We start from the raw sequence: 14,847 nt of genomic DNA, 5'->3' as shown, positions 1-14,847 counted from the left end.
GGATCTTTTTGCTTGTTTCTTCTGAAAGACCATAGTCTATAAAACACAACCCATTAAAATAGTTTTTAACATTTTATGTAATATTTTATTTTGTTCAATAAAAGTAAGTGTATAAGAAGCATAAAGACCTTTAAGGAAATCTTCACATTTGAAAACATACACTATCCTTTAAAAAATAAGGATTTTTTTAATGCATAAAGAAGTCGCTAGGGTAAAAAAGGTAGGAAAGTCTACATGTAAAAAAAGGAAGGTGAGCTATTACATATAAGCTGATGAGACCTATCACATGGAAAATATTATGTGCTAAAATTTAAAAAGTATGTTATAAAATTTTATGTATAGGAACGTAACATAAACAATGGCATGTATTCTTTCTAAATTTGAGAATACTGTTAGGAAAGTAACTATAGGCATACCTCATTTTATTGTATTTGCTTTATTCTGTTTCTCAGATAATTATATTTTATAAATTAAGGGTTCAAGACAACCCTACAATGAGCTAGTCTATCAGCACTATTTTTCCAACAGCATGTGTTCACCTCACATTACTCTGTCACGTTTTGGTAATTCTTGCAATATTTCAAACTTTTTCATTATTATTATATCTGTTATGGTGATCTGTGATCAATGATCTTTCATGTTACTATTATAATTGCTTTGGGCACCACAGACTATGCCCATATAAGACAGCAAACTTAATCAATAAAGGGTGGGTGTGTGTGTGTGTGTGTTCTGACTGCTCCGCCGACACCACTCCTGTCTCTCTCCCTCTCTTGAGGTCTCCCTATTCCCTGAGACACAACCATATTGCGATTTGGCCAATTAATAACACTGCAATGGCCTCTAAGCGTTTAAGTGAAAAGAAGAGTTGCACGTCTCACACTTTAAATCAAAAGCTAGAAATGATTAAGCTTAGAGAGGAAGGCACGTTTAAAGCTGAGATAGGCCAAAAGCTAGGCCTTTTTGCGCCAAGCAGTCAAGCTGTAAATGTAAAGACGAAGTTCTTGTCTGGGCGCAGTGGCTCATACCTGTAATCTTAGCATTTTGGGAGACAGAGGAGAGGGATCGCTTGAGACCAGGAGTTTGAGACCAGCTTGAAGGACAGAGCAAGACCCTGTCTCTACTAGAAAAATGAGCCAGGCATGGTGGCATGTGCCTGTAGTCCCAGCTGCTCAGGAAGCTGACACAGGAGGATCACTTGAGCCCAGGAGTTTGAGGCTGCAGTGAGCTAAGATGATGCCACTGCACTTTAGCCCTGGCAACAGAGCAAGATACTGTTTTGGAAAAAAAAAAAAAAAAAAGAAAGAAAAGAAAGAAAAAGTTCTTGAAGGAAACTAAAAGTGCTACTCCAGTGAACACATGAATGATAAGAAAGTAAAACAACTCTATTGCAGATATGAAGAAAGTTTTAGTGGTCTGGATAGAAGATCAAACCCACTACAACATTCCCTTAAGCCAAAGCCTAATCCAGCGTAAGGCCCTAATCCAGGGCAAACTCTCTTTAATTCTATGAAGGCTGAGTGAGGTGAGGAAGCTGCAAAAGAAAAGTCTGAAGCTAGCAGAGGTTGGCTCATGAGGTTTAATGAAAGAAGCCAACTCCATAACATAAAAGTGCAAGGTGAAGCACCAAGTTCTGCTGAAGAAGCTGTAGCAGGTTATGCAGAAGATCTAGCTAACATCATTGATGAAGGTGGGTACACTGAACAACAGAATGTCAATGTAGAAAAAAGTCTTTTATTGGCAGAAGATGCCATCTACAACTTTCATAGCTAATAAAGAGAAGTCAATGTGTGACTTCAAAGCTTCAAAGGACACAAGGGGCTAGTGTAGCTGGTAATTTTAAGTTGAAGCCAATGCTCATTTCCTATTCAAAAATCCTAGGACCCTTAAGAATTATGCTAAATCTACCTGTGCTCTGTAAGTAGAACAACAAAGCCTGGATGACAGCACAACTGCTTATAGCATAGTTTACTGAAATTTTTTTTTTTTTTTTTTTTTTTTTTGTGAGACAGTCTCACTCTGTTGCCCGGGGGAGTGCCATGGTATCAGCCTAGCTCACCACAACCTCAAACTCCTGGGCTCAAGCAATCCTCCTCTTGAGTAGTTGGGACTACAGGCACGAACCACCATGCCCGGCTAATTTTTTCTATTTATAGTAGAGATGTAGAGACAGGGTCTCGCTCTTGCTCAGGCTGGTTTCAAACTCATAAGCTCAAGCTATCCTCCTGACTCAGCCTTCCAGAGTGCTAGGATTATAGGCATGAACCATCACCCCCAGCCAGTTTACCAAATATTTTAAGCCCACTGTTGAGACCTACTGCTCAGGAAAAAAGATTCCTTTCAAAATATTACTGCTCATTGACAGTGCATCTGGTCACCCAAGAGCTCTGATGGAGATGTACGAGGAGATTAATGTTGCCTCCAAGTCTGCTAACACAGTCTCTATTCTGCAGCCCATGGATCAAGGAGTAATTTTGGCTTTCAAGTTTTATTATTTAAAAAGTACATTTTGGAGGAAGTGAGTGAGTGAGTGAGTGTGTAAAAAAAAAAAAAGGAAAAAAAAGTACATTTTGTAAGGCTGCAGCTGCCATAGATAATGATTCCTTTGATGGATCTCAGAAAAATAAGTTGAAAACCTTCTGGGAAGGATTAACCATTCAATATGCCATTAAGGACATTTGTGTAATTCATGAGACAGCAAAATATCAACATTAACACGAGTTTAGAAGAAGTTGATTCTAACCCTCATAGATGACTTTGAGAGACTCAAGACTGTAATGGAAGAAGTAACTGCTGATGTGGTGGAAATAGCAAAAAAACTAGAATGAGAAGTGAAGTGTGAAGATGTAAGCAAATTGCTGTAATCTCACAATAAAACTTTAATGATTAGGACTTACAGAATCTATTCCTGTTGAAGATGTTGTGAACATTGTTGAAACAATAACAAAGGATTTAGAATTTTATACAAACCTAGTTAGTTGATAAAGTAGCAACAGGGTTTGAAGGATTGACTCCCATTTTGAAAGAAGTCCTACTCTGGGTAATATGCTATCAAACAGCATTGCATGCTACAGAGAAATTTTTCATGAAAGGAAGAGTCAACATGGCAAACTTCATTGTTGTCTTATTTTAAGAAACTGCCAACCTTTGGCAACCACCACCCTGATCAGTCAGCAGCCATTAATATCGAGGCAAGACCCTCCACCAACAAAAAGATTATGTTTTGCTGAAGGATCAGATGACTGTTAGCATTTTATTTTACCAATAAAGTATTTTTAATTAAGGTATGTATCTTTTCTAAACATAGTTCTATTACACACTTAATAGACTACAGTATAGTGTAAACATAACTTTTATATGCACTAGGAAACCAAAACATCTGTGTGACTCGCTTTATTGGGTTATTCACTTTATTGCAGTGGCCTGAAAATGAACCACCAATGTCTCCAAGGTATGCCTGTATATTTTCCTTTCTCCCAGGACAACTTGTAAAATTGTAATCTCTGCCTAACATGATTTAGGCCTTGGTCTTCACGATGTGGTATAAAAGATGGCCTTTCAAAGTGCCAGCTCTGTTATTCTATAATATAATCAGAATGAAAGAATAATAAATATATGAGAGATATGTTCCTTTTCATGCTACTCAGCATTTTCTTAAAATTCTGTCTTTTCTTAAAATCCAAATTACAATTCCAAAGCTGAAATATGGTTTTGGCGATTTTGAATAAAAAACGTCAAATGTATCCAAACCAAAATTTTTTAACAGAACATACCCCACAGAAAGATTCCTCCCTGCAGTCACTGTTCTCAACTTTAAAAAACTAATCTCATTGACTTTGGCTTCTGGGAAGATGGAGTAGGTATACTTTCCCTATTCTTCCTCCTAAATATAACTAAGAACCCCATACATCATATAAAAGACAAGTGGAAGGAGATTCCAAAAGGTGCAAAGAAGACAGACAAGCTAGGGACCCAGAAACCCAAGGAAACACAAAGAAGTGTGTTCCCCGGGATTTCATTTTGCCTCACGGCCCATTCTTAGACCAGAGGAAGGGGAAGCAACATGCAAAAACCCGGCTCAATCTCCAGACAACTGTGCCGAATGAAAAAAGCCAAACCCACAAGTTACATACTATATGGTTATATTTATGTAATTTTCTTGAAATGGCAAAATTATAGAAATGGAAAAGAGATCAGCAGTTACCAGAGGTTAAGGAGGAGGGAAGTGGGCGTGGCTATAAAAGGCCACCCTGAGGGACCCTTACGGAGTCAGAACTGTTCTGTATCCTGACTGCAGATAATGCGCTATGGTTTTGCAAGATGTTACCATTGGAGGAAACTTGGTAAAGGGTACACAGGATCTCTCTGATTTTTTTTCTTATAACTGCATGTGAATCTTCAAAATCAAGTGTTTAATTTTTTTAAAGTGCCTTTTAATAGGTCTTCACCTGCACATTGAAGTGGCTGAAACAAAATTTTTCCATTGAGAAAGTGATGACTATGTTTCTATTGTAATATGTGTTTTGGATTTTTTTTTAAATCTTAAACTTTAAAAATATTCTCCACAGCAAACATTCTCATAATATTTCTAGAACTGGGGAAGAGAAGTTCACATTATAAGAATTAGCCAACACAATCACTAAACCTATCAGGTGACAAGAAAATTTTAAAGAAAGGTAGCTCAATAGTTGGCTTTAATTTAGATACACAAGTAATCTGGCAACAAATATGAGGACTTCTTTTACTATGAACAGTTTATAGTCCTCCCTCATATACCTCTGCTCCCATATACTTGTTTATATCAATATATTTTCAATTTTCATTTAGTTTGTACATTTTCGTATAAATTTTATTTATGAGCTTTATTTCCTATTTAAAAATAAGTGTTTGCATATTGATTTATCATTTTTAAAAAGAATGAGACTTCTTCCATAACTGACATAGCAACATACAGGACCTCTTTTTAGTCTAAGTTGTCTTCTATATTTCAGCTATTAGCCTGAGAATGCTAAACTATGCTAAGATTCAGAACACACATCTCTCAAACTCCAATAAGGATTTTTAAATGCGTGGCACCATCAAGAGGCAATAGCTTGTACTGCCACTCTAACAAGAACCAAGGGTTTGCTCTCAAGTACAGAGGAACCTACTTTTAATAGCAATTGCCATACACTACTGCAATATAGAATTACATCAAGACTTCAGCTCTGTTTCCCCATGTGAAGTTATTAGATTATTGCTAAATGCTAATTTTTCCCTTTCCACTCCTTTTCTGCCCATTTATCTTTCCAATTAAAGAAGGAAAAAAGAAAAAAAATGTGACAACTTTTTTAATTCTCAGTTAACTGAGGACGATTGGCAGTCCTAATTTGCTAATCATTAATTTCTTCAATATTAATAGCATTAATGAAGATGCCAGCTATTTGCAGAGAGACAGTCCTTGCTTTATTCTCTAATAATCCCAGGTGATCTAATAACAGATAATATTCTTCTTAATAGTACCCATAGGTTATAGATTTACTCTTACTTTATTTAGAAACAAAGGAATGATATTTACCTAGAGAATGGATAGCTTGTTTAGGCAGTAGATAGCATCTTCAATTTAATTCTGTGCTGCCCGGTTATTATACTTAATTGCACCAGGTTTTTTTGTTTTGTTTTGTATTTTTTTTTTACCTTTTCTTAAAATAAGAAAACTTAAAATTACATTCATGGCTCACATTTGTGGCTCACGTTATATTTCTGAGCTAGATCCTATAAACCATTCAAGCAAGGCATGAAAGTAAAAGAAGGCAGAGAATTGGCTGTTTTTAACCATTAGACTTAAGAAAAGGGCTCCACAGAAACAATTCAGTTTAAGGCTTAGGATGAATCTAAAGATAAATAAATTAATGTAACAATTGCCATTCTAACCCAAAATATAGGAAGAAAGTCATCATTTCTAAATACCCCTTTAAAAAGTCTGAGCCACTAAGTTTATTTGATTAGCAAACAAATCTCTCCTGCATCTGCAGTTAAACTGGCTTCTTTCCACTAGTACAACCATTTTTTAAAAAAATTAAAACTACAGCCAGGATGTAGCAAGCGGAAGGGTCACATCAGAAAGGAGATTCTTTTCAAGTCAGACTGGAGGACAAAATAGTTTTCAATACTTAAGTTTGCCTTCACATTTCAAAGACATTCTTTTTTTTTTTTTAAAGGTTAATGCTATGACTAAACAACAATAATCATTCTCTTAACATTGGCCATTCTGCTACCCAAACAAACAAAAAACTGTCAAACTTACAGAATGGCTCTGCACGGCCAAAAAAGGTCTGAATGCTCAAGTTGTTTTTTAGGGTCAGGAGTCACTAGGAAGAGGAGACAGCATGAAGCAAATAGAGAAGCAAAACACATCTGTAAGTGGAGTAACTTTCACCTGATAATGCTCACTAGTCTTGAGTTCCTAAACAATATTTCCCAATTACAAAATTAAATAATACCAACCTGTTTACTCTCTGATCATTAAAATAGTATCTGCATCTGACCACCTTTGGGAGATTAGAGAACATATACATTTGTTTTTTAAAATACCAAAACTCTTTAAATAAATATGCTCAATTATACTTTCTCTTCGTTCTAGAAACATTAGATCTACTGTCTGTTCAGCAGCACACAAGTAAGACTCCGGGACCTAGAGCCTTGGTTTTTGTATGACCTTGGAGAGCACTAATCCTTAGAAAGAATGCTACAGAATTCTCACAGTAAAGAAAAATAACTGATTTTCATCTTTTTATTTTTAATTGAAAGTTGGAAGGGGGTTTCCTCCTTTTTTGGAAGTAAAAAGAATGCATTTATGTTGAAATATTCCCATTCTTTTGTATAGCGTTTCACTGTTACCTGGAATGAAATGCATATTGATTGTATGGGAACCAGGGGTGCAGCCTACAGCCACAGAATAAGGAAAGCCATAATGAATGTCATGAATGGGAATTGAAAACATTCAATTACTATTTTCAGAAACATGCATACAATGCTTCCTATACCCCAGTCATCTGGCCAAGAGGTGAATATACAGCAGCGAGCACAACAGGCATGGTCCCAGCATCTTGCAAATTAAAGTTCTTTAGTTATAAAGTGTTTTCATAGGAGCTATAAGAAGAAAACACCTTCCAAGCAGCAGAGAATTGCTGACCCAGACATTTCACCTAGTCACATAACTACCATGGAAATATTAAAATGTGCCTTGAAAGAAAGCCAATCTTATCTTCAGGGAATTTGGTAGAGCATGTAAAAAATCAGAAAACCTTATGGTGCTTCATGAGAGCTGGCATCACATTACATGTTTGAGAAATAAGTCTCGAGCGTGGCCCTGCATAGTTCTAAATGACGACAGTGCTGTTTACCAAGGCACTGCAGAAAGAAAATCCTGGATTGCTACAGTGCAATTTGTGGGAATCCACTGGTTCTCCACAATAGAACACAGATGCTTTTGGCAACATAACCAAATGAATACTCTTAACAGCAGAAGGATTTACTTCAAGTTTTTCATTTTCTCTTTTTCTTCCTAGAATGATTTTCACTAACCTGGACCTTTAGAGGCCCTGGATGACCATCACTACCTCTGGATTATTGGAGACATGCAAGTATCAAACGAAGTGAATAAAAGAATATCCTATCTACTTTATAACGATATCTCTAGCTTCTAAAACATCTAATTTGCCAAATAATCAGCATCTCAGCCCTCTACAGATACCTTACCATTAATGCCCCCTACTTGGGACATAGCTCAGAACGAGGGAGTTACAATGACTGCTGACCAGCCCAAATGGATGTCACCAGGTCTACGAACTGCAGTGCACACACGTCATGTGCACAGGACCCTCTCAAGACCTCATTTGCACTTAGTAACTCTTAGTTCAGAACATTTTAAATCAAGGCTTGATATCTGCTTTCTAAAATCATAAAAAAAGAAAGAAGTTTGGCATAATGACAAAAGCATGAATTGGCAGCTAAGAGCTCTTAAGAAAGAAGAAAAACTAAAGAAAAAAACCTAAACATCTCAAATAGTACAGCAGCTGGAGGCTATTTAATATAGACGCAAGTGGATTGTTTTACCCCATCGTAGGTCCCTGGAGGTTCATAATTATGGTTCAATCTTTAATACTCAATAAAATTATCTTTAGTTTTAAAATAAAGATTGAACAAATAAAGATCCAGATAGAACACTGATATTATCACAGCAGAGCTAAAAATACTATAGATATTCCGCTTAGTGAACCAGATTTACCCTATTTGGTTTCCTCATTAATAAGTTAAACAGCTCTTTGGCCTCTATTCATTCTTTATTTACATGAGTTGTGTTTACTTTTTGAAAATTATACTTTGACAATTTGGAGGTCTCAGTGAAATGTTCGAGTGACTCATCCTATAGAGTCAATGAAACTGCACTGGCCATGAAGAATATCTCATGGGCTGCAAACCCAGGCACATCTTATCTTGGCTCCTGGAGTAAATCCCAAATGGCAGTAGAACTTTACCTTCACTGATTCACTATTATGTACAATTTTTGTTTCACTGACTCTGTACTTTTGCTTTGGTTTTTGATCCCTGGTCAAATTGGATCGGGGTTTTGGTCTGCACACAACTGATAGTTATCCCCACTGATGGCAGCACGGACTAGAATCTGGTTTTGCAGTCTGACCTCTTGTTGCTCTGTCAGGTAGGAACGAAATCTAGCCTTGGTCATGTCAGAGATGATGGAGCATTTGTTTGTTGTTTTTGCTGTTTGTAATTTGTCTGTTTTTTTATTTATACACTCAGCTCAGGAAAATATTTTGTGACCAATGGAAAAGCAGTCTTTTAAGATCTGGAGGAGTGAGATTTTTGTGTTCCAGCATTTATTTTTGCTGTGTAGTTGAAGCTGTAGGACTTAGGCTATGAGCTCTTTGTCTTTGTATCTGAGAAAAAAATCATTGTGTGTAGGTGAAATATTTTCCTGTCTCCTAAGGATAATAAACTAAAATAGAGGAGTTTTGCAGTTCTGATTGGTTTGTAGAGACTAACAAGTACTTAATGGACCTAACATTCCCCAAATTCCAAAATAAGGTGAAATTCTAATACTGTAAATGTGCTCTCCTTTTAAGAAAAAGACCTTTCTTAACAAAATTGTTGACTCAGAAGCATTTTTTCCCCATTAGAAAACAAGTTTGCACAATTAAATTGAATCCTTACACAAATCAGACCGATTTGATAATTTGGTTTAAAAAACAGCTATATGTCTTTTCCTTGTTTTATCAGTTTATAACATAATATAAGCATAATTTCATTTTTTAAAAAAGATTTGGATTTGTTTTATGATAAAAAGAATCATTTATTTGAAATTCTTAAATGTCTTCTATTAACTTACTGAAAATATAAGCTAAGATTACTTCCATAAGAGTAAGACAATTTAAAATTTGTGCTCACCTAAACTGAAATATAATTGTGGAAAATCTTTTTATACTAACAGTAATTATGTTCTGCAATGTGTCCACTTGAGCACAATTTCCAAATAAAATAAAATAAAATGTATGAGAAACACCCTGTTAATGTAAAACTAAAATGTAGTTATCTCTATTGAAATGACAGACTGATCTTGGAAAAATCAGTCTATGCTTACAAAACATGGTAAAAGGTTATTCTCCTATGTAATCTGCTCCGAGAACAGAGATTCTCACAAGAATAACTTTTTGTGCTTTGTGCTAATTAAGATATATCCTTGCATATTTAAAATAAAAGAGTTCCCCATTTCTGAATGATTTAAGGTTTCCTGCTTACCACAAAATAATCTATTATCACTTTATTAACTAGACAATCTGCAAACATTCACCGTTCTCAGGTATCCACAATCCTATATTATTCAATCAGTCTCCTCTGATTGATATTTGATTCTGTCTTCTCAAGATCAGACAGACCCTAAATTCAGAAAAAAACATTTTTTCTAAGATACCTTATATCCAAGCTATCTTTAGGTTTTCCCAGAGAACCTCTGGGCAATTACAAAGATTTGTTCTTTAACCTTGCAAAAAGAAAGATGCTAGAAATAATTACATTTGCTTGTTATACCCCTTAGTTTTAAGTAGCCCAACATTATCAAGAATCCTGTAAGAAAATTGTCAAATCAAATGAGAAACTCAGCCTTCCCTAGGATAATTTTGTACAGGTAAAATATTACTACTAATAATGTCCAAAGTCTGTGTACTTTACAGAAAGGCCCCAAATATTTCAATGCCCTTACTCTCTGTAATTATGTTCTTACCCTCAGGGGAAACACTGATTAAATAAGACCAATGTCTTATGCCCTAATAAAGGATGTTAACTGCCTTCATGCTGATACTGTTTACCATAGCCTCTTACTCTTACATTTACCAAGTGGTCTCTATATTTCTCTTATGTTTGCCTACAGACTACAATATGCCTTTAACAAAGAAAGACAGTTTCAGAGCCTCGTGGATAGGACTTTATCAGATACTCTTAATTCCTGATATTTCAAAGAATAGACTTATAGATAGAGGCTTCTGAGCTGGCACTGCCTAGACAAGACTGAGACAGTACTAGTTAGCTAAATCAAAATCTGCCGTCCCTTCAGAAGCTGTTTTATGACTAAAAGTTTAATAGAATTAAAAATTAAGAATATATTGTCCCTTTTACTGGGATGTAATCAGACAAATAGACTATGCAACCAAGGCCAAGCCTGGAGTGTCAAATTTTAAAATAAGCCTAATTTCATCAGGTATGACAAGCCCACCATTAAGGATAAGGGGTTATAACTTCATATTTAGAGCAATACCCACAAAGCCCTCCCCAAAAGTTGAGCCTGTTTGTGTACACCAGCCCAATCATACAGGTAGTAAACAAGGTCACTTCCTGGATTGTCAGGAGCCTTAGCAGATTTGGAGGATCTGGATGAAAGAGAAATCCACCAGCACTTAACAAATGCTAAAGATGAAACCCAGAGGAGGTAAATTTCTTGAGTTTGGTTCCCTACCCTTGGAATAAAAGAGTAAAAAGGAGCATGCACTCAAGGCAGATCCCTGGAGTGATGGAAGCCGTTGAAAATGCTCTCCTAGATTCCTTAAGAAATTATCTATCTAGAAGTTAATTCTCTGGCCTTACAGAAAATTATAATATAGCACTATATTTGCTGTCTGCATGCAAAAAGGCTTTTATACAGTAATTAAAATTCTTCTGAGTTTATGTCAATGAATCAAGCCAAAACACAATGCCATTTTGTGATCATGAATAATCTCTGGAGACTATTTATAAAAACAAAGGGGAAATTTATACTGGCGTAGTATCTAACTGATCCATCCAAGGAATATCTAATTCTCTAAGGGTATGCACATTTGTTTTCATTCATTATTATTGCTTTGGATATTTTAAAGCTCTGTAAGAATAGACATCAACTTATCAAAAACTATGAGTGATGCAAATGATTCTTGCTCTAAAATGTCAAACATGTTTTGTCCTGTAAAGATACAAATGGTTTCTGTCCATTGTAATCCAAAAGTTATCGTTTTCTTGTACTATAGGGCATTAACTAGCTTTGTATGTCATTTAAAAATCTTATTCTGCCATACTTTTAGTAAATAAAATACTTCTGATAATCCTATACTTTTGTAAACCAGCTTTACTATGCTGTGGCTTATCTCATTAAGGAAATCATTAATCAATCATTAATGGATCAAAATAATCTCTGACATATTCATTCTAAAAGAAAAAAATCTGTGTTTAAAAGAAAATGAAAAAATGCAATTGTTTGGTCTCATTCATTGGTGGGACTCTCAGGGGATGTCTCTTTCTGTCTTATTTTCAGTATTTTCCACAGTAAGTATAAATTCATTTTAAATGGAGAAAGAAAACTCAATCAATTTTGTGAAGTGAATTTTGAAAAGTTTCAGTGCCATTGAGGCAACCCTTTCACTTTCCAGACAATTTGCTATAAAGACAAATTCACTACCTAATTCCCACTAAGTCATGATTTCACTGACTACTATCGTAACCACACAGATGCAAATTTAATGAATAAATAATACAAGTCAACATTTCCTCACAGTCTTAAAAGTTTGTAAGACTTGTAAGAAATTCAGTAAAATTTACAACTACCTGTGTGATGTTTTTCGAGAATTTATAATGTGAGAACTCTGTGGAGCTAACTCCTATAGCCTTTCAAAACACCCACAGGTGCCTAAGGGTAGTGATCTGGGAAGAGGAAGAACAGCAGGAGAGAGTCTAGGAAGGAACAGCAGTGGCTGGTGCACATGGAAATTCTATGCCCCACATATCCTTGGAGTCTGTCTCCAAGGCTGCCCTGTAGATGCTGGTCAATGGAACAGTGAGGTCAACAGATGAAGATTACCAATCGCTCCATCTCCTGCTCCCTGAGCCTTTCCTCCCTCTGCCGCCGGTGATAATCCATCAGGTCATCACGTCCAGAAATGGAGCTAATGCTGCTTTTCCGCTCCCGAAGGACAGGCTGAGGCGTTCCTGAGGCCTGTCTGAGGCTGTCCGAATCAGCATCATCAAACTCCACTGATCCACAAGAGAAGTTCCTTCTGGCTGCAAATACTCTGTCCGGCTCTCCGGGAAGAAATGAATTACTCGGACTTGTCCCCGAGTATGGAGCCCTGTCAAAGTCATCAGAGGCGCAGGAGGAGGTGGAGGCCAGAAGCATCTTCCGAGCCACTCGCGGACTGGCAGGGACACTGAGGGTGGAACTTACGTAAGGGTTGCCTTCAGATGCAGAGGTTTTGTAGGGTAAAGCCCCTGAGCTTAAAGAAGAAAAATTAAGGTAATTGTCATTGTCTATTATGCTATGAGGTAGATCCTTTTCCCCAAGTTTTGATCTTTTGGAATTGCCCAGAGAGTTTCTTGGAGGCAAGCTGAGAGGTGTCAGCTGGTTCTCTGTGGCTTTGTACAACCTGGGAAGCGATCGGCTATAGGCTCCCATGTGACTCAGGCTGCTGCCCAAATACTTCCTAGTTCTTAAACCGATGTTGTCAGATGCTAGGTCCTTGTGTCTGGTTAACTTGGGCTGAAGTGTCAGGTTGTCCTGAATGTTCATTTTCCTGGCTTGCTTTGGGCTTGAAGGCATGCTTGCTGCTCCCGATCTGCTGACAGGAGAGGGGCCAGCATCGCTCAGAGAACCTCCATTCCACATGGTCAGGAGTGAGCCAGATGCCTTTCGACCTTCCAGGCCTCCAAGAAAGTAGACATTGTCATGTGATTTATTCCTTGAGCTATATTTGGAATAGGGAGGCTTGTCTGAGAGCCTCAAGGCCCTATCACCATCCCGGCCAGTATAATGATCAAAGTCCGTTCTCCCAGATGGATATCCACTGAGGGAGGGTGCAGTGCCGAGTAGAGGAGTGGAAGGTTTCATGGAAATACTTTTGTCAGTTCCATCACAAGAGAACTGCCTGCTTCCCTGGATTTTGACCAAGGAGGGGCTACTTCTGACACTGGTTCCCAAAGGAGAAGGGCTTCTTTTAGCAGGCACAGGTTGTGAGAGGGTTAGATAGGAGCCAGAATAGTCTCCATTGGCTTTAAATCTCAGACTGGATGAGTATTTCTTCGGGCTTAGGCTCTCCATCATGTTTTGGGAATCGTTCTCAAGGGAATGCTCCACAAAGTCTTCCTCTAAGCTACCATTTTGTAAATCCAGCTGTTTGGGGATGTGGCTATGGTCTGCCATGATCTTGCTGGAATCTGTAAAGGAATAAAAGAGAAAGTTTTACTTTAAAAAGATTTAAAAAGAATAGTCCCTTGTCAGGCCTACATCTGAACAAATAACTTTGCAATCTAACCTAATGCAACTAACAAACACAAACTCTTGTTTTACTAATAAACCTATTAAAACGATACTGCAAATTGAAGAATAAAGACCACTGATCTGGCATGTTTACTGTACAAAAGAAAAATTACTCAAGAGGACAGCAAGGATATTTGAAGGAAACAAATCTCTAACCAAGTCAAGGTGCAAGATTAGGCTGGAAAAAAAGACAATTTCCCTTTAATGTTCTACTCCTTGGAGGACCACCTGCTTCCTGAGTGCCTAGCAAACACTCAGAGGGACAGTGCAATGGACCTCCCTTTAGTTGCCTCTATTAGAATCACTAACTGCTCAGAAATAAACTCCTGAGGAAACAAAATTCACGTTTTGGCAAAGAAAAAATTTTATGTTAGACACTAATCAGTAACATGAGGGTTGGAAGCTCATTCTTTAAATGAGGGCTCTGGGAGTTACCTTCTCAACAAGAAGACTTAAGGCTCCTGTACTCATCAGAAAGAGGCAGGTAATAATAGAGGGAAAAGTGTTCCCCAATTTATTGCCATATGATCAGGGTGGTGAATTTAAAACTCTGAAACTGTTGTATCCTTAAAATTCCCTGGTACCCCAAATGCACCATGTTCATCCTTGACATCAAACCCTCTCCTCTAGCATAAGCACCTTTATCCCTCTTGTGTACCTATCAGAGCCCACCCATTCTTCAAGGTTGCTATCTTCTACAATTAAAATTTTTAAGAAAATTTATGGACTCACAAGACCATGCTTTGGACTCCAGTATAAACAATATTAACCTAAGAAACTAAAGTTTTAGTCTGTATCTTTGAATTACAAACTATCACAGGAAATTAGAAGGCATATATTTCTAACTGATAAAAAGATTTTCCTTAGATTACCAGCAAAGACAAAACACAACTTAAAACATTCTCATTGAACTCATACACCACTACTGTCCTCCAACTCTCAGGCACCTGAGACAGTAATTAATACATCTCTGGTCTATATATAAACAGTATCCTGCATGGTTAGTAATCAGTTTC

General features: G+C 37.0%; 1 protein-coding gene across 11 annotated transcripts in view; it reads right to left on the bottom strand.

Moving 5' to 3' along the window:
- Positions 1–14,847, bottom strand: part of PHLDB2 (pleckstrin homology like domain family B member 2) — a 203,717-nt gene that overhangs the window by 65,067 nt on the left and 123,803 nt on the right. For all 11 annotated transcript variants that reach the window (XM_069475089.1, XM_069475080.1, XM_069475082.1 and 8 more), the window contains one exon: positions 12,380–13,728. In XM_069475089.1, coding sequence (XP_069331190.1) covers positions 12,380–13,728 — 1,349 coding nt within the window. The remainder of the gene's footprint in view (positions 1–12,379; positions 13,729–14,847) is intronic.

This window comes from Eulemur rufifrons, chromosome 7, assembly GCF_041146395.1.
Source record: "Eulemur rufifrons isolate Redbay chromosome 7, OSU_ERuf_1, whole genome shotgun sequence".
NCBI lineage: Eukaryota > Metazoa > Chordata > Mammalia > Primates > Lemuridae > Eulemur > Eulemur rufifrons.
Note: the sequence above shows the minus strand (reverse complement) of the source record. Positions and strands in the feature narration are given on the sequence as shown.